Source organism: Branchiostoma floridae, chromosome 8 (genome assembly GCF_000003815.2).
Source record: "Branchiostoma floridae strain S238N-H82 chromosome 8, Bfl_VNyyK, whole genome shotgun sequence".
Taxonomy (NCBI): Eukaryota; Metazoa; Chordata; class Leptocardii; order Amphioxiformes; family Branchiostomatidae; genus Branchiostoma; species Branchiostoma floridae.
The window spans coordinates 9,697,744-9,720,243 of NC_049986.1; the positions used below are offsets into that span (position 1 = coordinate 9,697,744).

The 22,500-nt window shown below is 39.9% G+C and overlaps 4 protein-coding genes across 4 annotated transcripts in view; 1 reads left to right on the top strand and 3 right to left on the bottom strand.

The window, feature by feature from the left end:
* LOC118421193 (organic cation transporter protein-like) overlaps positions 1 to 13,470 on the bottom strand; it is a 17,621-nt gene extending 4,151 nt beyond the window's left edge. Inside the window, exons 1-3 of the mRNA XM_035828355.1 lie at positions 12,428 to 13,470; positions 11,656 to 11,759; positions 10,256 to 10,410 (exon numbers count right to left, since the gene is read on the bottom strand). Of these exons, the coding sequence (XP_035684248.1) occupies positions 10,256 to 10,410; positions 11,656 to 11,759; positions 12,428 to 12,796 (628 nt within the window). The 5' untranslated portion in view covers positions 12,797 to 13,470. The remainder of the gene's footprint in view (positions 1 to 10,255; positions 10,411 to 11,655; positions 11,760 to 12,427) is intronic.
* Positions 328 to 5,354, bottom strand: LOC118421268 (solute carrier family 22 member 6-like). Its single transcript, XM_035828489.1, has 2 exons — positions 4,042 to 5,354; positions 328 to 553 (listed from the first exon to the last, which is right to left on the bottom strand). The coding sequence occupies exons 1-2, from the start codon at positions 4,408 to 4,410 to the stop codon at positions 437 to 439; spliced, it is 486 nt and encodes a 161-aa protein (XP_035684382.1). The 5' UTR covers positions 4,411 to 5,354; the 3' UTR covers positions 328 to 436.
* A 2,385-nt stretch (positions 13,471 to 15,855) lies between the features above and the next one.
* On the top strand, positions 15,856 to 20,471 carry LOC118420621 (galactose-3-O-sulfotransferase 2-like). Its single transcript, XM_035827464.1, has 3 exons — positions 15,856 to 16,311; positions 16,853 to 16,949; positions 18,285 to 20,471. Exons 2-3 carry the CDS (start codon positions 16,876 to 16,878, stop codon positions 19,681 to 19,683), a joined length of 1,473 nt encoding a protein of 490 aa, XP_035683357.1. The 5' UTR covers positions 15,856 to 16,311; positions 16,853 to 16,875; the 3' UTR covers positions 19,684 to 20,471.
* A 1,107-nt stretch (positions 20,472 to 21,578) lies between these two features.
* LOC118421508 overlaps positions 21,579 to 22,500 on the bottom strand; it is a 12,437-nt gene continuing 11,515 nt past the window's right edge. Inside the window, exon 12 of the mRNA XM_035828824.1 lies at positions 21,579 to 22,500. This exon is cut by the window's right edge and continues 1,884 nt beyond it. The gene's annotated coding sequence lies outside the window, so the exon portion shown is untranslated.

Genomic DNA, 22,500 nt, shown 5'->3' on the forward strand with positions numbered 1-22,500 from the left:
CTACCCCCCCCCCCCATACACAACTACTGAGAATAGCACTGGGAAAGCTGTAGGATATCTATCAAAACGTTGGTAGGCAGAGAGCATTGGCAGTGTTGGTTAGGTGATATCAAGTGACAATTTTAGCGAGCTGTCAATCTTTTTTTCATTACACAGGGCATACATGTAAGCAAAAAATATCAATCTCGGTCAATTTTAAAAACTGAGGAACAAAGTTTGTTGACATTGTGACGAAGACTTTGATGACATCTGATCTGGAGTTATATATACAGGGATCATTGTATAACAAATATGTTTTATCAATAGTGATAACTTTTGACGAGTAGACCTACATATGTCAAGAGTTATTTCATAGTCCACTGTCTGTATAGTAGATAATACCAAAAGCAACACTAGCTGAGGTGAAGAAAGTTTAGCGTGACTGCAACGAAGTTATCTAGAAGACAAACCTGTCCGAAATGATGCCGAAGAAAATTCCACCAACGCCCACCCCCGCCATGAAAGTGCTCTGACCAAGTCCCTTCAACCAGGATCGCCAGCAAACTAGGTCGTACTGAGTAGTAAAATTGTGGTAAAATTGTAAATTAGTTAAGTCACTCCTATTAACAAACCTGAGACATGGATGTGTACACAGCTTGACATAGTTTCAACAGAATTTAAGACTCATTACATATATGAACACAAATGTGTCGAACTCAAATGTGACATATTCAAAACTTTATTAAGAGTCATTGCAGGAGAAAACCAGACCAAGTATTTAATATAAAGATGGGGGTCGGCCAAATCAACTCAAACTTTTTATGTGTGATAGGTATGGGGAACTATGAACAGCCATATGATTAAAACCCTCCAGCTATTTTCCGTTATGGCGTTGTGGGGCCCCCTCTGAGACCCTCCAAAATCAAACTATTGATGACTGAAAATTACTGAAATTGCGATGGCTATTCTGATACTTCTGATTAAGATATGACAAAAGTTTTATATTCCCATATTTCATGTGTTCTTAAGTTTTACTGATAAAAATTTGAAGATGAAGTATTGAAATTAAGAGGGTGTTACAGGGGGTTACCAGAACCAATGAAAACACGATTTTCAACTCTCTGCATTTCTGTGATCTTTAAGGGGCTTGTTCTCCGACAACCAGCAATTTAAATGAATGGTTTTACCTTTACTGGAGAGAGGAATATCTACTAATTGAAAATCAAGCGTCGTCTAATTGGGCCATGTATACCACGAGCCGTGAGCGGGGGGTCTTTATGGGGATTTTCCAGGTTTTTCACTATGTTAAAACAGGTAATAACTGCTCACTACGGGGTAACGGACGGTAACATTTTGGTGTCCCTGTGTAGGATCACTGCTTAATTGTCAAAAATGCTATAACTAATTGCAAGTAATTATTGGTGGTCTGTATGGGGGATATAAAGCTACTTAAAAATGAATTATGCAGGTTTTACCCGCATTTGTTGCTCTGTAAGTCCTCAAATAGTACATTCCTTACAGAATCATAATGATTATGTATTTACCATGTGGTGCTTAATGAAAGAGGCTCTGCATGGGGGTTATCAGGTCTCCACGCACATGATGTACTCAAACCGTCATTGTATCAGAAATCTTTGGCAGAAGCGAGAAGAACTGGGTCAGCAATCTTCTGCGCATACTTTGCATGTGAGATAGGTGGGTTGGTGAATTATGAATTAAGAGCCATCGAATTAAAAGTCCCATGTTCTTTTTAGTATGGAATATGGATCGCAATGGCTGCAGTAATTACGAAGGGCGATGAAGGCAAGAATGTGGAGTGTTTTTTCCACATTTTCAACAATTATCGACAGGACTGGTCAGCTGTCTCTGCTATTCTGCAAAGTGTACTTCATACCGTCAAGTCCGAGAATCTTTTACTAATAAAAGTGTTTTTGAGAAATTGCAGGGTGTTACCACTGTGCTCCGCTGATTTTGTCTCGGTCAGAAAACTAGAATATAAGTTCTGTGCTTCGACTTCTCAGACCCTCGCTCAGGAGGCAAGGACATTTGTGACCGCAAGATAGCATCAATAAAGACTCACATAAGACGGTACGTCAATGAAAAACATCGATGTCTTGACCGCTGAATACATAAAAGAAACGTGGGGGGTCCCATGGAGGCATAGATGACTGTAGAATTGCGGTGGCACAAACAGGTGAAGCAAGCTAAGAGCAGTGCAGGGCAAAAATGGGAAGATGTCAAGTCATAGAACAATTTCTTGTTTGTAACTGATTGAGACATGTTGGGGTTGGAGAAGTAGTGAACTTTGCCACAGTGCCACAGATACATAACCTTCCAACCCTGACACAGCACCGTTTGGTACCCCACAGTCACAAACGAGTCACATCACAACATCGGCAGTTGGTCAAAGTCAGCGCTGTTCTGCTGCCCTGAGCCAGGATATGTGACAGCCTTCAGCTCAGCCAACAAGCTAGAAGACGTTGGAGAACACTTTAAAGAACTGGAGCGGGAGTCCAACGTTACATGCATTGTACAACAGAATACACAAGCAGTGGGCTCAAGCTGTGACTGGTATAGCTCATGGCTAGGGGTGGGTGGGTACCGGTACGGAAAATTCAGTTCCAGGTCCGGCTCAGGTCCAGAGGATCAGGTCTAGGTTTGGACCTGAACCTGGACCTGATTCATTATGTGAAAACTTGTGAATGGACGATACGCAAGACAATGGTCCATTTTGCTGCAAAAAAATCTGTAATAGCTAAAAGTCTTTGTTAGGGTCATGTTTCTATGTTGTAGATTGCCTATCATAGTATGCGGTCACTCATGTGGCCTGCAGTGCAGTAAATAGTATGTGGAGTATACTGATAACCCCCATGTAGATCCTTTTTCATTATGTATCACATAGGGAAAGCACACTTTGTAAGGGACCTAAACTGACGTCTTAGAGATACTGAGATGTGTAAAAGCAGCTTAATTCCATTTCACATATCCTTATATGCCCCATACAAAGCCCAAATGAATAGCAGTAAATAGGTATAGCTTTTTTTTTGACAGTTAAGAATTGTTCCTATACAGAAACACAAATAAATGACATAACTTAACCCATGTTGAGCACTTACAGATCAACAAATGCGGGTAAAACCAGCATAATTCATTTTCAAGTAGCCTTATATCCCCCATACAGAGCCCCAATAATTACTTGCAATTAGTTGAAGCATTTTTGACAATTAAGCAGTGATCCTACACAGGGACACCAAAAAGTTGCCGTCCATTACCCCGTAGTGAGCAGTTATTACCTGTTTTAACATAGTGAAAAACCTGGAAAATCCCCATAAAGACCCCCCGCTCACGGCTCGTGGTATACATGGCCCAATTAGACGACGCTTGATTTTCAATTAGTAGATATTCCTCTCTCCAGTAAAGGTAAAACCATTCATTTAAATTGCTGGTTGTCGGAGAACAAGCCCCTTAAAGATCACAGAAATGCAGAGAGTTGAAAATCGTGTTTTCATTGGTTCTGGTAACCCCCTGTAACACCCTCTTAATTTCAATACTTCATCTTCAAATTTTTATCAGTAAAACTTAAGAACACATGAAATATGGGAATATAAAACTTTTTGTCATATCTTAATCAGAAGTATCAGAATAGCCATCGCAATTTCAGTAATTTTCAGTCATCGATAGTTTGATTTTGGAGGGTCTCAGAGGGGGGCCTCACAACGCCATAACAGAAAATAGCTGGAGGGTTTTAATCATATGGCTGTTCATAGTTCCCCATACCTATCACACATAAAAAGTTTGAGTTGATTTGGCCGACCCCCATCTTCCGACCTCTGCCTGGTTTTCTCCTGCAATGACTCTTAAATTTGTATTTGTTGCCCTGGGACCAAGTATTCAATATAGATATAGGACAACACTTACGAAAGAGCTTAGGTATACGTTTTTAATTCGTATCCTTTTATACAAAAGGTTATATTCCTAAACCTGTACAAGTTACAATTCTTTAGAAAATGCACTTGTTCATCTATTATGTCATTATATTGCATATCACAATAACATACTCACCTCTGTGACGATGGTACTCTGGTAAATGGTCCTGTCATACTCCCAGCCATGGGTACATGATGTAGTTCCATTACTCGATGTCGCCGTTCCATTTGAGTTTTTGTACATCAAACACGAGCTGTATTTCCAGGTGCCGCCGATATTTTCCAAGGGGATACTCAGATTATACCCCTCGGTGCTGTAGCGATGTCCGACCGAAGAAGTGTTTCCAAAGACGCGGCAATGGTGTTCCGGTGTCGCTGCCAAGAACGTCATTGCAACTAAAGTCAGTCCGACGGTCGGACCGACCAAGATGGCAAGCAGAGAGGTGAACTTTTGAAACCTTCCGAACTCCCCAAGGTGTTTTCTCAGCAGATCGTCCCATTCCATGGTGTATTGATGGCTGTTAGGGTCGAGACGTTTTTCTTAAAGCAATACTTTGTTGACCAGAAGACTCTCTTAAGCGTCGTCCATGTACAAATAGGAACACAACTATGCTACTGCAAAATGTACAAACAAGAACTTAATATCTATACTACTGCACAATGCATATGGTGCAATTGCAGCATTGGCTCAAATTACCTTGTCCTCTTTGTCGGAAAAGGGCGTACAGATCCGCCTCCATAATTTACATCAAAAAGGGCATCTAGGGGTTATTAACCTTACCAGATTGGCTCTGACATACCAATAGACTCTCATTCCGTTAGGAGAAACTTGAAGTTATTAGTCAATGAAAGTTATTAGGAATTATGATTTATCTCACAAATTGAATATTATCTGTCTGGGGGAGAGTTTAGGCTATGCAAAGTGATTTCTGACCTATATTTACTGACAATGGAAAGGTCAATCATAGGTAAGCCTATCATCCTTAAAATTAACATAGTTTTTAGTCTTGAAATACGCAACAAGTTGCCATACTTGAAAGATAAGCGTAAGGAAAAGTAAGTCAAACAAGACAGGGCGAATGTTTCTTTTCTTTCAAGTTGTGTATACCGAGTCGTCTGCACCTCTATCTGGTTAAAACCGGTCTGTAGGGTGAAGTCATCCATCAGTCCTGCGGAACAAAGGTGTTTCTCTATCCGTGGCATGTGCCGCCATTTTTATTTGTATCCACACACAATTCAACTGTTGACCATGTTTTTGCTAGTCAAGAAAAACGTCCATCATATAGATTTTAAATGATGCATCTTTGTATATTTGACACTCACCATTGCATCAGCTTTGTGATCTTAAGAGGAGGTCATCCATAACATCAGGTCAGCGTGACCTTATTTAAATAGATTGTCTAACCACAAAGACAGTAAAGTGAGGGTACGTTTCCTCAGGCAATCCCCAACTGATGCGTACAAACATACCCCCCCCCCCCGCCCATAGTGACAAAACCGGATTTACTAGCCTGAGGATTTAACTCTTCATCACATTTTGCTGTCACGTCTTACCACAATGAGATTCTTTAACACAAATATAAAACTGCCACAAATATAAAACTGCTTAGGAGATGAATTCTGTACAGTAAGTTGTTGGTGGGTCACTGCAGTTTGGAAATATGTAAAATTGAATCAATTATCGTGACAATATGATACATAATTGTATGATGCATATACATGCAGACGAGGACGCCAAGCTACCTCCTATTTAAAGTACATTCAACAGTTCCTAGGAGATTACAATGACCAGATCACCGCAAAGCAAATTCGTCATCTAGCTGCCGACAGAAGGTCTTGGAAGAAACTTACAGTCGCCTGCGCCGCAGCCGACCGATGATGATGATGATGTTGTCCTAAATACCAGAATTAATCTCCTAATGCCCTCTGTAACCACTATGTCATGGAAAAATCTTTGTATTTTCGTTTTAACACGTATTGAGAAGAAAAAAGAAGTATGTACGTTATAGATATAAGTGAAGTATAGCATAGTATTTCTACAGTAAGTTACATTCTTCCTTACATTATTCTCTTTGCATCTGATTAAGAGCAGTTAGCTCCATTGAGCCATTAACATGCAAAAACTTTCATTATCATTGTAATTATTTGACAGCTCAGAAGAAACTGGTAAAGTTTTAAAAACATTCAACTGACACTGCATAGTCTAATCCTGTAGTTTACACCACACAATCTTTACCCTCCTAGGCAAGTACACTTTTAAGTGTACTTGCCTAGGAGGTAACATTATACGACAAAAATAAGACACTATACCTCTTTCCATTATCCATTAGATGCTAATAATATGTTGCCAAGGGATCTGAATTATATTTTAATCAGATTTGAAGTAAAAATTCTTCTAAGATTTTCTTACACAAATTTAATGAAAAGAGAGCGAACAATACCCAGCTAGGTTCAACATCTTTACAACAAAATCTTCCATGCTGTGACGTATAGCTTTATTTCTATTTATCAGGTCTAACACAATAGCCCTATCACTGCTAGATCATGTTTTCCTAGCACTATATATGATCACATTTGCTTCTGACAAATTTGTTAATATGCCAAGCTATACTTAAACTTCGTATGGACTCGATTATTATTCCTTAAGGTACCAAGATAGAGTTGAAGTAGCCACCATCGCGAGCGGTTTGGTAACAGGCAACTACACGTTTAACGTGTCTGAAGGGGTCACGTTTAGGCCAGGGGTTCGTGTAGCTCACTGAATTGTCGTGGTCGTCATCTCTTCGCGACCTCCTAAACATGATTTAAAGCAAAAACAGCAATTAGGATTGCATCACAATACATTGCAACACGTAAAAGCTATCTATGTTGCTCAAATCTTTCAAATCTTTATTTGTCAAATCAACATTGCAGAGTACCCCTGAGCAGTAGTGACTCTGAATACCGTTGATCTTACAGAATTGAGTAAAATCACATTGCATAATAACTAGACACAGCAGGTAAGACAGTAAGACAGTGCATAAATAAACAAATAACACCTAAGCATCAGTCAATTATTTCCTGTATAGTCTGATGGTATGGTTTAGGAGGGAATTGTGCAGTCTAGAGGTCCTTGCTTTTGGGACAGAGATGCTCAGTGGAATGACCTTGGAATGCGCGTGGTTTTCAAATACCATGATTCATGTGGGTACCATACGACCGCAACATATGATATACTATAAGGCTAGCCCCTGAGGCGTCGCCAAAAAGGACACACAAACAGACTGACAGACAGGAAAGCAGAGATACCAAAGAACAAAATAAAACAAAACTCAAACCTTCCCAAATTCTCTACGTCCTCTATAGTTTCAGGCAGTGGGACTCGAAGTGTTTCCTGGAGCAAGAAGACAGCCAAACCGCCTGCACAAGCCGCCAGTCCAAACGTCACCATGGGGAGGGGCAGCCACACATCACCCAGGAGCGTCACGAAGGGAGCCGATATGCAGCCAATCCGGGAAGACGCCGTGGACACACCAATACCCATGCTCCTATTGCAACGTAAATAATTAGTTTTCATCTATGTCCATGGGTGGTTTACCCAAATGTCACAAATATGAAAGTCCTATTATTTAACTGAAAGCTCTGTAACATTTTCTCATTGATTATGCACATGGCGTTCAGATCTGCAAAATCTTTGCATGTTGATGTTCACCTTCACTCAAATTTCATTTGTCACAAGTATGAAATGTTTTTTTTTATTGTCCCTTAGGAATTCTTGCATTGTTTCTTTTAATTGTAGAATTATGTCTTGTTTGGCATAATTCAAAAACTACATGCAAAGGCTCCCCCCGTGTATTCGTGTATGAAACTTTAATCGCAACACCGGAATTTAGACAATTAATCTCCTAATTATGCACATCACATCACATCAAAAAGTCCATGTAACAACCCCCTCCCCCTGCAGATTATGATTCAGTGTAGATATGGGACATAATTATATAAATAACCTACCTTACTACAGTCGGGAACACCTCTGGTGTGTATGCAATCAAACAGTTGTAAGTAATGCCGATGACAGCTCTGCCCATCAAGGCAAAATTACGGGAAACAGTTGGTAGTCCTGCAAAATGTGTCAATATATAAGAGTCCGATACACCAGGGTACATGGTGTCACTTTCATTACGTAGGTTTCATCCCGTGAAATCTTTTCCAGGACACCAGATCATAGAAAACATTTAATGCAAGGAGAGAGAGGAGATAGAAGAGAAATGAAAAAAAGAGGGAAATATGATATCCCAAAAATCAACTATATAACTTTTAAATCAACTATAACTATAGCAACACTACCTTGTCCCCCTGACGACAATGAGACAAAGTGGCGAGGTACGTAAGTATGTGGTATACGAGGGACAGGCAGACAGACAAACAGACAGACAATGCAAACGGAAAGATACGGAAAGATACCCCGGCTAGATCAGACGTCCCGACAATTAGACCAAAGTAGACTCCTGCTATAAACATCCTATATGATTTTGGAATGACAAATAGAGATGGACGGAAAGGTGAAAGAGCGATGGCAAGCAATGCAAACGGAAAGATACCTATGGAAGCTGCTGACACCAGGCAACCTATTCCTGCCATCAGTGCCGACCCTGCTATGACTGGTTTCCTGCCCCATCTCTCCATGCCCGCCCACCCCAGAATTGCCAGCCCGATCTCCAGGGCTGTACCAATGGCAAAGTTGACGTACGGATCCCCGGCTAGATCAGACGTCCCGACAATTAGACCAAAGTAGACTCCTGCTATAAACATCCTATATGATTTTGGAATGAACATTGCAAAATGGTCAATTTCTATCATGCACAGTCATTTCAAGCCTGATTAATACCACAGGACTTTAATTACCCTTCACCTGGGACGGCAATCCCTGGTAGACCACCTTGTATCTATTGAACAAGCAAACAAATGGCGATCCCCGGGATCGGCAGCACACACACAGACAAACAGACACACAAACACACACACACACACACACAGAGGAAGACAAGCATACACATGTACATTCACAAGAACGTATGCATGCACACATATACCTACATCCACCCACTCTGATCGTACGGTGCTGACAAAAAAATACAAGAAAGGTACAAATCATGGAATGGCGATATGAAGAAATGACACAAGAGCCGATGAGAATATAGAATATGGTCCTTACCATACCAAGCACATTGTCAATGTGATTTTGCGCATCCCAGGGGTTCGCACGAGGTCAATTATTGTGAACTTGTTAGTGTTCTCATTGGATTCAGCTGACTTTGCAAGCAGATCCGAGACTTCGTCTGGTATGGTTACATTGTTTACCCTGGCTGCTCTCTGAAGGACTTCCTTGGCTGCCTTCACTCGTTGTTTACTGATGAGCCACCTTGGAGACTCTGGAAGTACCCTGTGGTAAAGTGTGTTTGTTTAACTTGGTAGTAATACAGACGGGGGACGCCATAAACGTTTTTTTCACCACTCATTAAGTCACGTCATCTACCTGAATAAAAAAGCACCATAGACGTAGTTGATTGTCCGGTTTTTTGACATTTACCACAAATGCATCCCAATGCATACCAACAATAAATCACACTGCACATGCACAAATCAAACGGGGAAATTTCTTGATGTATTTGAAAAACTCTTACCACCAATAGCATAGGAGAGGGTACATTATCAATGCTTGGACCAGCTGAAGGTTCCGCCAGGTTCGGAGAAAGTAGGCCAATAGAGAAAGGACGAAGAATCCTGTCCCAAAACTCAGGCTCACAGTCATGCCTACTGCATTCCGCTTGGAAGGCCCGACAACTTCGACGGCTATAGGGCAAAATCAAAGAGAACATTTACAATGATATTATTAAAACTAGATTTTGTTTCTGCCTCTCTAGTGACCAGGAAAGAAAGGAGTTATTTGAAGAGGCATGCAAAACACACAAAGATTTCCAAACACATACCGACGAAAACAAAACTATAACGCTGTTAACGTCACATAACTCACTCATCATAGTACAAGTGGGGTACTTCGTCTTCCACTGCTTCCAGAAAAGAAATCAAACCCCAAATACGTAGATTGTAGCTCTCAGCAGTACATGTCATTGATATAATAGTCACTTGTCAACACTTGTCACCAGGTATTTCATTTTATGTACGTTTACTACATTTTCTGTATGTTTCATGTTGCCGAATTAGCCCTCGGGCAAGAACTTGCAAATAAAATTTATATTATCATCTTAACATTCGAAAAAAACAACAACAAGCAAACAAAAACGGAATGCACTGAAAATACAGCATTCCTGGCGAGGGCAATAACGCAAACGATTCATTGTCAACTGTACCTAGAACAAAGGCGGTGTAGAAGGCACCATTGACAGCTGCTCCATCTAACGCACGTAGAACGATGAATGAACCATAATCTGATACGAAAGATGTTCCTGTACTCAATGCGAGGTGCAGTATAAGGCAAAACACTGTAGTAGATCGGCGGCCAAATCTATGCGGGATTCATGAATAGTTTTAGCAGGTTGGAATGAAATGTTCCTTGTACACAACCAACACAAATCATCTGACAATATTTGCAATCCGTTTGCTACCTTTCTCAATGCAGTACTAAATACAGAACTACCCTCCCCTCACACGCACACATACTCTCATACACTAGTCAGAATTGCATTGAGAAAGGTATTAGTTTAAGAATCTCTATCGTAACGTTGGTAGGTTGATGGCATTGGTAGTATTGGTTATGTATATGTGCCATCATGTATTCAGGTCACTGAGTCTCTTTGAATTACACAGGATACATTTACAAGTAAATAATTCCATTACTTTGGTAATTTTGAAATTTGGTGACCTTCTGGTGATGAACAAAGTTTGTTGACATAGTGACGCAGAGTTTGATGACATCTGATCTGGAGCTCATTATACAGGGCTCACTATACAAAAATTAAGATTTATGAATGGTGATAAATTTTGGTAATAGAAAATGTCAAAGGCAATCACTAGTGGTGTATATATATATATATATATATATATATATATATATATATATATATATATATATATATATATATACCTACTAGTATATGTATATATATATATATATACCTACTAGTATTAAGGGTGGGTTACTAATGTTAAGGGTGGGTTCCGGTACCGAAAATTCAGGTCCAGGTCCGGTTCAGGTCCGGACCTGAACCTGATTCAGTATGTGAAAAGTTGTGAATGGATAATAATCGAAACAATTGTACATTTCTCTACAAAGAATCTGTTTTGTCGAGTATTCAACTCCTACTGGCGTTTTAATATCATACAAGGCTGACTTCCTCTGTACGATTAGCTGTAAACCTTGGTAGAAATGACTATAGGCTACTTCGCTCTTGTTCTTTTCTTCGAACGGTAAGCCATAAAATGTGTGAATGCCTGATCATATAAACTGTTCATTTTCCAATCGGTCCAATATCCGGTCCACCTAATTTTTTTTCAGGTCCGTTTTTTCTGGACTGGTCCAATAAGAAAAAACCGGTTTTGTACCGGTACACAGTGTTTGTTATATCACTTTGCGGTCGGACAGACGAGGACAATGTGGCACTACACTCATTTTTTTGTGAAGTATTGGGTGTTTTTATATCCCGCTGTCTTCTTACTAGATACTAGATCCAAAAGGAACACTGGCCCAGGTAGAAAAACTTTAGCGTATGCAATAAACTTCTCATTAGTCTCACTAATAGTTAAGACGAACCTGTCAGAAGTTATGCCGAAGAAGATTCCACCTACGCTCACCCCTGCCATGAAAGTGCTCTGACCAAGTCCCCTCAACCAGGATCGCCAGCACACTAGGTCGTACTGAGTGGTAAAATTGCAAATAAGGTAAGATTTCTATTAACAGCGTCTTCGAAACCAGTGAAATACACATGTACACAGCGTAACATACTTTAAACAGAATCTAAGTCCCATTACATATATGAACACACAATTAAAATCCAACTCAAATGTGACATATTCAAAATTTAACTACATGTTGCCCTGTGATAATGTATCTAATGTAAATATAGAACAGTACTTTAAGAGCTATTGGCATCGGTTAATAATACATATTATTTTATAAAAAAGATTATATTAATCAATAATGATATTCCTAAATCTCTTGTACAAGTTACCATACTTTCGAAATCGCAAATGATTTCTATTAACAGCGTCTTCGAAATCAGTGGCATAGACATGTACACAGCTTAACATAGTTTAAACAGAATCTAAGAATAATTACATATATGAACACACAATTAAAATCAAACTCAAATGTGACATATTCAAAATCTAACTACATGTTGTCGTGTGACAATGTATGTAATGTAAATATAGAACAGTACTTATTAATAAGAAAGAGCTATAGGCATCAGTTGATAATGCATATCGTTTTGAGATTGTATTTCTAAAGCTCTTGTGCAAGTTACCATACTTGAACTTGTTGATACAATATGTTATTATCTTGCATATCACAATGACAGGCTTACCTCTGTGACGATGGTACTCTGGTAAATGGTCCTGTCATACTCCCAGCCATGGGTACATGCTGTAGTTTCATTCCTCGAGGTCGCTGTTCTATTTGAGATTTTGTACATCAAACACGAGCTGTATTTCCAGCTGCCACCGATATTTTCCAAGGGGATACTCAAGTTATGTCCCTCGGTCCTGTAGCGATGTCCGACCGAAGAAGTGTTTCCAAAGACGCGGCAATGGTGTTCCGGTGTCGCTGCCAAGAACGTCATTGCAACTAAAGTCAGTCCGGTGGTCGGACCGACTAAGATGGCGAGCAGAGAGGTGAATTTTTGAAACCTTCCGAACTCCCCGAGGTGTTTTCTCAGCAGATCGTCCCATTCCATGGTGTGGTGACGATTATCATATGGTCCAGACGTTTTTAAAAAGCGATGCTTTGGTGACTGGTAGACTATCTAAAGCGTACAGACATGCAAATCCACCCCCACATTATGTCCCAGCAGACATGGTATTTATTTATGGTATAGTTGACGATTTTTATGGTCCAATTGTTAACAAACGTTTCTTGAAAAGCAGTGCTTTGGTGACTTGTAGACTACCTTAAGCGTCGTACATGTACAAACAGGAACTTAACTACCTACACTGATCATGAGGAAGAAGGATCCATTAGCAGCATTTTGTTGACTGCGAGAAAAAGAAAGAAAGCTCTCGCCCATTTAATTTACATCACAAAAGGCGTCTGGTGTGATACAAATGTTAGTAGCCCTTTCTAATTGGTCGATTCCAGATTGACATGTCTTAATATTTGTATGGAAGTTATTAGAAACCTTTCATCATCATGGGTGTATCTTAGATTTGAAGAGGTTAACGTTGTCACTGCAAGTTTGGAACTGTGGATTGTAAAGAAGTCATGTGTATATTTGACGGTTCCTCGCCTGAAGGGCATCTTAGGTGATACAGGGTGATGTCTGACCTACATTTACTCATGTGGAAATGTCAAAGGTCAACCCAATCACGTGAACCTTTGACCCTACAAAGCGACTGTGATATTCTATACTTGAAACATACTCGTACGCAATATAATATCAAGAGAAACATGTTACTATGTGGGAGCCAGATTTATTAATTGCACTCAAAACCAAAGCGAACGAACCATGGCGAATACCTGTTCTCTTTCAATCTGCACCAGTCTGGTGCAGCTAAATCTGGTTAGAACCGGTCTAAACAATTAATCTTCCTCCAGTCCTGTGGAAAAACGGGTTTCTCGATCTGTGTCATGCACCGCCATTTTTTTTTGGTATCCCAGCAATCTTCATTTGCATTATTGATAACTTAGAGCTACTGTACAGTGACCCCACCAACACGTACTGAACAGACGTCCGCTCCAAGGAAGGTGATGTGTCTGTTTAAGAAAAAAAGCCTCATTGTATACGTAGTATAAGAGGAATGAATGAATGAATGAACTTTATTGCACGACATTTGTACATGGTGCAATTGTAAGGCAACAATAATAAGCCAATTAAAACAATGATACTCGTCTAAGGTCTAAAACTACGTATACATTTATAGTACAGGAATGTGAACATAAATGGCGTATTGACATCGTGTAATATGCAAGTTTAACAAGTCGGTCTGTTACTGTACAATGGATTCTCTCTTTTCTAGAGCATTGCCTCTTGTTGGCTGGTTCATTACGGTACCGACCTTTTTCTATTTCCAAGCAGTGTGAACTGCTTCTTAATTTGGTTATGTTAACAGCAAAAGTTTTATTACGAATTGACGAAAGGTAATTTTCAAGTATGGAGTAACTTTTGATTTGGTGTGACAGCACAAGCTGCTCTGAACAGTTGAATCTTCAGGCTGGTAGAACTGGCTCCCCTTCTAAATGACCGCTGTTTGTACGCATGGGTAGGGATTGCCTGAGGAAATATACTTTGATTCTCTTTCCATTGCTGTGGTTAGACAATGCACATGACCTGTTTCTATGGATGATATCAGAAAGCTGATGCAACCGTGAGAAGCAAACATAACGTGATTCATTATCTAAAATCTGTGTGGTTTACGAAGATAAGCGTAAGCTAAAGCAAAACGAAACAATACATGGCGAATATTTTTTTTCTTTTAATTTCTCTAGAACGAGTCGTCTGCAGCTGAATCTGGTTAGAACTGGTCAGAAGGGTGAAGGCATCCATCAGTCCTGCGGAAAAAAATGGGCTTCTCTATCCGTGGCATGTAGCGCCATTTTTATTTATATCCAAACAATTCAACTGTTAATCATGATATTTTCAAACTGCAGTGACCCCACCAACACTTACTGTACAGTATTTTTCTCCAGGGAAGTTTATGTTTGAATATATTATGGGGGGGGGGTGATGTTTGTACGCTTTAGCTGGGGATTGCCTGAGGAAATGTGCCCTCACTTTCCTGTCTTTGTGGTTAGACAATCTATTTGAATAAGGTCACGCTGACCTGATGTTATGGATGACCTCATCTTGACATCAAAAAGCTGATGCAATGGTGAGAGACAAAAAGGTCAAATATACAAGGATGCAATCTATGTGAGTGATGAATGCTTTTTTGATGAGCAAAAGCACGGTATAACATTGATTGAATCATTTATCGTGACAATATGATGTATAACTGTAATAAGTTTGCCTATATACCAGAATTGATCTCACTTCTTAGAAAGATTGAAGTGAATTTTATTCAAACATGCTATAATTTCTACATGGCAGACAATTTTTTATATAGATTATGGATTAGCAATTACCCACTGCAAATTTAAGTTGGTACATACATCGAAGTCTTTCCAATGGTAGACTATGTATATTTCATGATAGGAACTACATGTAAATAGAGAACGAAATACATTTTGTCTTACGAATGTTCACTGTACAAAGATACACGTAGTACCGTACGTAGAACAGAAATATGCACACCTACGAGAGGTGATCAATAAGTTCTCGGCCTCATCTAGAAATAACAAGCACAACTCAGATTTTGAGGCACAACTTCATAGTATGAAGCCTTTTATCAATATCCTCCAGATTACAACAAAAAATGGAGTTATTACTTTCCCGGCATTCGTTTTTTCTAAATTAGAAGGTAAGTGTCGAGAAAAAGGAGGGTGAAGTGTGATCAGACAATTTGACCTCACACCTCAGGTTGCAGATCATTTGTCCACTTCATTTTCGTCATTCCTTACCCAACGTTACTGGGTGTCGCCAGCAAAGTGTGCGGGTCAACTTGCGCTGCTGAAAGTCAGACACCCAATTCTTTTTGCTTGAATTAGGAAGAGAATCATTATCAAACATTTTGACAATGTTTTTGCTAATTTACGGCATGGGGAACTCGACCCACACATATTTGATCACAATTCACACCACTTTTTTCTCGCCACTTACCTTCGAATTCTGATTTGCAAGAAACGAATGCCTGTAAAGTAATGACTGCAATGATTTGAAATTTGGCGGATATTGATAAAGGCTCCGTACTATGAAGTTGTGCCTCAAAATTTGAGTTGTGCTTATTATTTCTGGGTTAGGCCGAGAACTTATTGATCACCCCTCGTAAGTTCAAACAACACAAAAACCCTAAGGCTAAAGTGGCGGGATAATGAGAAGACTCATCTGTTGTTTCTCCCTGTCACAGTCTACTTTCTTGGAAAGGATCTATAGTGGTTGGATGGGTGCGTCTGCATTCGTCACGTGATTTCCACGGAAATTATCTCCTCTCATTTGTATGTAAAAGAACGTAAGGTATGCATTTTGACGGTACATAGACCGGTCAAACATGTAGTCTCCTTCGCAGACATTTTTGTAGGGAGAGCTGATTCGCAATTTTCAACAAGGGACACGTTTTCTACGGCCGGGATATTACACTAGTTCAAATTTATTCGAAGGTAACCTATATCCATTGTTTTACAATTCAGGGTATTTCATTTACCGGCATGAAGTCGGCGTAGGGTGCTATAATTTGAAAATAACAGCGGTATTTTGAAACCACCATCCGTTGACTTGATATCCCTAAAAACTTGGATTTTTTTTCAAACAACGGATATGTTATCCCACTGATAAAGGTGAACTAGCGTTATCATTTCTATGCGAGAAAATAGTTCACCCACGACCACGTTGAAACTGCGACTGAATTCTGCACTTCCAAAAAGTAAACACCGGCGTTCCTAAAGAGTCTGCGAGAGAGGCTATGGTATATGTAGGTTAGGCTCCATTCTATGTAGAAGTGATCGTGATATCGCACCGAGACATACGTACGTGTAAGGTTTGTCGATTTTTTTTTTTACTCCAGAGATTTTTCATGACTTAAAACGGCTAGTTCTCGCTACGTATACATCAATTTGTACACATTCTTTTCACAAATATTGCATACTACATTGTTCAAAACGCTGGCACCAGAATTTATTATCGGACACAACATTTTTTTAGCAGTCACCTCTGCTACTACAGCCATGGGACAACGCTACAAGTATTCCATCCTCCTCTTCACCGTGTTGTGCTTGTTAGCAGGGACCCTACATGTCAGGTACGAAAGAAAGAACTTTATTTTCTTTACGACAAACAAGGAAAGTATATCACTATGAAACAACTAGAGTGGCGAATAGAACAGAAAAAAGCAATATCCCGACTCCCGGGATTCGAACACGGCAGCAGGATCACAAATCCAACGTTAAAACCACAACGCCAAAAGCTCGGAGATGTTGGCATGGTCAGTTTGGCAGCACTTGAACCCCACAGTTGCAACTGCAATAAAATAAGTGACCTATTTACCAATGCCACATACAAAGTACTGGCAGAACATAAGTTCCATTAAGTCTTTTTGAAGCCGTAGGAACAGTGGATAATCGTTATCCACTATGTCTCGGGCGCGGTACTGGAATGTGCACGTTTAGCCCTCTTCTTCCACGCTAACGAATGAGGAATGTCGTGTAAAGGGCACACGATCGGTAAAGCATAACAGGATTTGATTTGAACTGATAACCTATCGGTTCTGTGTTCTGCAGGACTGACGTCAGAGTTGCGTTACGCAGAGAGGGCACAAAATTGACGATTTTCAAGTGCCACTTAAACCCTTGAAATATGCTTCTTTTCCTTAAATTTTCCCCAATCTGGAGACTTTTTTAGTTAGATAGGACATGTAGGACGAGTAGATTGTAGTTTTTGATAGTCCATGTTAGAATAATCACTTGTTCCCCCTTGTCACCATTATACTAATGTCTTTTATTTTTCCATGTATATACTGTATGTTTCATGTAGCAATAAATTTTTCTGGTAAGAACTTGCAGATAAACTCTCTCGCTTTGAAACGGTCATCGTATAATATGGCGCACACAGGCTACCCAGGTTACTATCTATACCTGCAATGACTGTTGTTTTCAAGAGCTCTATTGTAACTCCGTACGCAATCAAGCATATCTGTAAGACAGCAATTGGTGTATTCTAATCATATGTAATCATTAACAACACAATAGTTTCTGGGTTATTTGAGAATTGCTTCCCTTGAGGCTACAATAATGTTTAGAGATTTTTAAACTTTTGTTTGAAAGGTGGGTCAGAGGTCAGCGGGAGTCACTATCGGCCCCCGTCTCGGTTGCTGATCCGTTGCGGGCGTCACACGTCCGTTCAAGTCACGTGACATAAGCTTCCGGTCATTTCAACTTGAGGGGGGTCAGATGACCGTATAAAATCTTTTCGGTATTACAAAGTTTGTTTGTTTTATTGTGTGCTGAAACAACTCTGGAATCTTTACTTTGTCAAATAATGTCACAGATTAACCATTACATAAATATAAGAAATGCACACAATTAAAAAAAGGCGTAAACGTCTGAGAAATTGTTGTAAGCTTTCCCTTATTTTTCAGTTACCTAAAAGGTGATATCGTGGATCTGGCGGAACCACTAGCACGTTTGAAGAACTTCCTGCAAACGTCGTCATCAGCGGCCAAATCGATACCACCGCCGCCTCTGCAAGCTTCGTTCCCTTGGTTGCAGTGCGAAGGAGGAAGAGAGAGAAAACACATCGCTTACCCGAAAAACCACAAAGTCGGAGGAAGTACTCTATTCTCCATCCTCAGTCGTTATGCGTACACCAAAAAGCTAAACGTTATCATTCCACGCCCGTTTCTCCTGAGTAGGATGTACCCTTACACACTTTACCCTGAATATTACATGCCGCCTCCTCACAACCAAACATTTGAGATATCCATGCACCACACAGTGTATAACAGAACACGGTTTCCACAAATCATGCCAAAAGACACGGCATATGTCACCATAGTTCGAAAACCTTTATACCACCTGATATCAGCCTGGAATGCGTACAGCTACGGGGAAAAGTTTGGCTTGTCAAAAACTAAGAATCCCATCGCAACGTTTTTGGCCGACCCCAAAAAATACGATCGCCATTGCGGACACGGTATACATGTACCGCTTTGCCTCACCCAAAATTCTATATCTGTGGATCTCGGATTTCTTCCCAGTGACAACGAAAAGGTAACGTTAGGTTCAGATCCTGGAAGGAGAGAGGACATCATGAAAACGTTCGTACGGACGGTTGACCAAGACTTCGACCTGGTAATGCTCACAGAATATTATGACGAGTCTCTTGTTCTACTAAAACGCTTGATGTGTTGGTCTGTACGGGACATACTTTACATAAAAGCTGAGAATGTCAGGAAAGCCAACGTTGTAGAGATTGAACTTTCCCCCGAGCTAAAACAGAATCACAAGGAATGGAGCTACGTGGACTACGCACTGTACGACCACTTTAACAAAGCACTTTGGAGAAGGATAAACTCAAGCGGTAACGACTACTGGGGAGAAGTTCGTTATTTTAAAAGTTTGAATATCCAGATACGTAATCATTGCCAGGTCCAGGACCCGTGTTCTTTGGACAGGAAACCCCCTTTAGTGGTCAACAGTACAAGATGGGGTCCTGGGTTTGTTGTTGACAGCGATCTTTGCTTGTTGTTGAGAAGAGATATTTACTGTCGTGTTGATATTCAGGCTGAGCGTGTTGGAAAATCGCTGTGGTTGACAAAGAGTAACAGAAGTGTTTACAGTCGCGGCGACACTGGACGTAAATATAGATACGGCAATATATTGCCCGTTGTGGAACAGCACTGTGTATATTGTACACGACTGGGTCAGTGTGAAAACCTGGACACTTTGGGTCACTTTCGCCGAGATGGGTACATCAGCGAGGAGGTCTACCAGATGACAAGGAAACGGCTGTGCAAGAAACAGACGAAACGTGCCTAGATAAAAAGGAACTCTCATACATGATCTGTGCCTGCGTTGAGGGAAAGTGGGGGTAAATGCGTCAGAAGGAGTGGTACATACGGTACAACCTAGTAAGCTCTTTCACACTTCCGTGTGCGTATTTACAGCGAAAGGAATAGTGGGCAGTATGCCTAAGGTAAAGGCCTCTGACTTGTAATAAAAAGTTCTACTTCGTTTGCATAATCAAGGATAACATGTAATTATACAGTGGTGTATGATGGGCATTACAAAGCTTAGTAAAGGTAAACATTATGGCATAAATCATGCGAATCAGAGTCATATGTTAGCTAGCGTCTTCTTTGCTAAGATAAAGCCTTTATGCTTTGAACAACTTTTTGAACAACTATTTGGGTAGGCAAAAATATCATTTGAGACAATTCATGCAAATGAGGACCTTGCTTGCATATCTAATAAGAAATATTTATAATACTTTACTCGAAAAGGTTGATATCATTTTTGCGTTACTGATCTGCTGGTAGCCATGACGTTTCGTTATACATGTTAGTAGCGACATCTTGCGGAAATGCAAAATATTTTAACTCCGGGTCTTCTACATGTACTCGTAAATAAGTCATAAGAATCACGCGGTAAATCGCTAGAATAACAGGGCTCTTTTTGTTAGATTCGATATGGATGTACTATTTCACCTTATTGGTAATTGTAATACTGAAATCTTGAAGGGGTAATATGATGCCGGGTGGTTAAAAATACATGATTTCTGGATTAAACTGTAAATTTTGATGCAGTAAATACAATGCATCCAGATTTGCATTACGTATAATCGATATTAATCGTTAGCTGTAGTTTCATTGCGGTATGTTTATAGTAAGGGCCGTTCCAACATTTACGAAAGGGACAGACAGAGTCATGCTCTGCGATGAAGTGACGGGGAATGACCCAGAACTTGAGACAAGGCAAGTAAAGTGAATCTTTGGAAGAATGGGGGAGGGGGTTGCACCACGCTATAGAGGACCAACCATGCAAACGCAGGCATATTTAACGTAAAAAACCCACCGATTGGTAGGGTGGGAGAAAGTGTTTGATATAAGGTTATCAAGCATTGCCACCTATTATACTACTATTACCTGGTGTACTTATGCCAAAATGTAAATGTCTTTGAATATTTGTTCAAGGCATCCCTAAGCCAAATCATTTCTGGTCATTCAATTGCAATAACAGGGCACAGGAGGCCTAAAGACTGTTTTAGTTTAAAAGCTGCCACAAAATATCAACAAAATCATTCTAAAAGGTATATGTATCAAAGGGTGAACTTAAGTTCGTGAACACATTTGTAGTAGTAATGAGTGATAGTTAGCACCCGTATGTAAGGTAGACTAGCATTCGTTATTACAATGACGAAAATAAATTCCCCACTTCGATTTATATCACTTCGGATCGTTATTGGGTGGGACGATCGATACTCTTTCTTTGCAGCCAGGGAATGAATTACATGTACGAGGAGCTTTACAACAGGCGGGGCTAAATCGGATGGGTCTGGACCCCACTCATGTGACCTCAATACGATAATAATTGCCCCAGGTGCGGCCATGGAACTGTAGGTTTTGAACCACTCACAAAAGAAAGGACCCCCGCTCTTTTCGGCAAGTATTGTGGGATCTTTAAGTGCTCTAGGTGTGTCTCTCTCCAAACACGGGACCTGCATTTAAGTCCTATCCGAGGAACGGCCATAGCTGAAGGTATGTACTCATTTCCACCTGAGGAAAGTCGTGTAAAGTGCCTTCCCAATGTCACATACTAGTAGTCGGTAACATATCAACGGATTCGAACCCAGGACTTATTTTAGTGTAAAACCACTGGAGCACCAAAACTTGTTGCATGATAGTCAGACTTGATGAAAGAAGACATGGGTCAAATTTGTTTGTCTGAAGAGTATTTTATTTAGGACAGAACCGCAATTCCAGCAAGTGGCAAGCAGCAAAATAATATAACACCCATACGTGTAACCTCAATAAACCGTCACCTAACGTTGAGTATTTGCTTAATTCACCCCTAAATCCGAAATATAATATTAAAATCGTCAGAATGTCGCTTCAAAAGTCATGTCCAAGTGTGTATTACTCCAAGATAACACTTAAGAGTTATGGCCTTTCCTTTTCTTGTCATTTTACACTTCAGTCTTCACTCAGTATCTCATAAGCCACATAGAGATGCTATTACACAATCATCGTATGTTGAAATCCTTTCACATGATCTTCACTTATCATTGGAAATGTCATTCAGATGTTTTACACGACTCAGCATCTTAAGCGTAATGCGACTTGGACAAGTGTAGCTAGTTAACTAATGGTTCCTGTATCCCATTACCACGTTAGCTCTATACACCTCAAACTATCATCTTAACTGAATATTCTGTGTGTCACTCGGTGGTAAATATTATCAATTATTTTTCTATCCCTATTTTGTCTGTTAGTTTATGATGCTGTGATATTGTGGATCTAGTTTTGATATTATTTATGGATCAGATTGATATTGTAGCCAAGTAGACACAAGTTAATAACTGTTGACATATCATAATGCCTTTCCAATTGAAATATTCATCTTTGAATTAATAACTACCGTGCTCATATGTGACTCACATAAGTTTAACATAACATTATATTTTCCATGGTCATTGAACAAAATATAAACTTTTTTTTGTATTGCATACCCGGTAAACCGCCTCATGGCGTAACTAACAAGATTTGTACTGAATAACACAAGCTGCATATCCAGACAGTTTTAAAATGATCTACTCACACTGCGAATGGACCCCTAATCTTTTGGATAAGTGTGGTG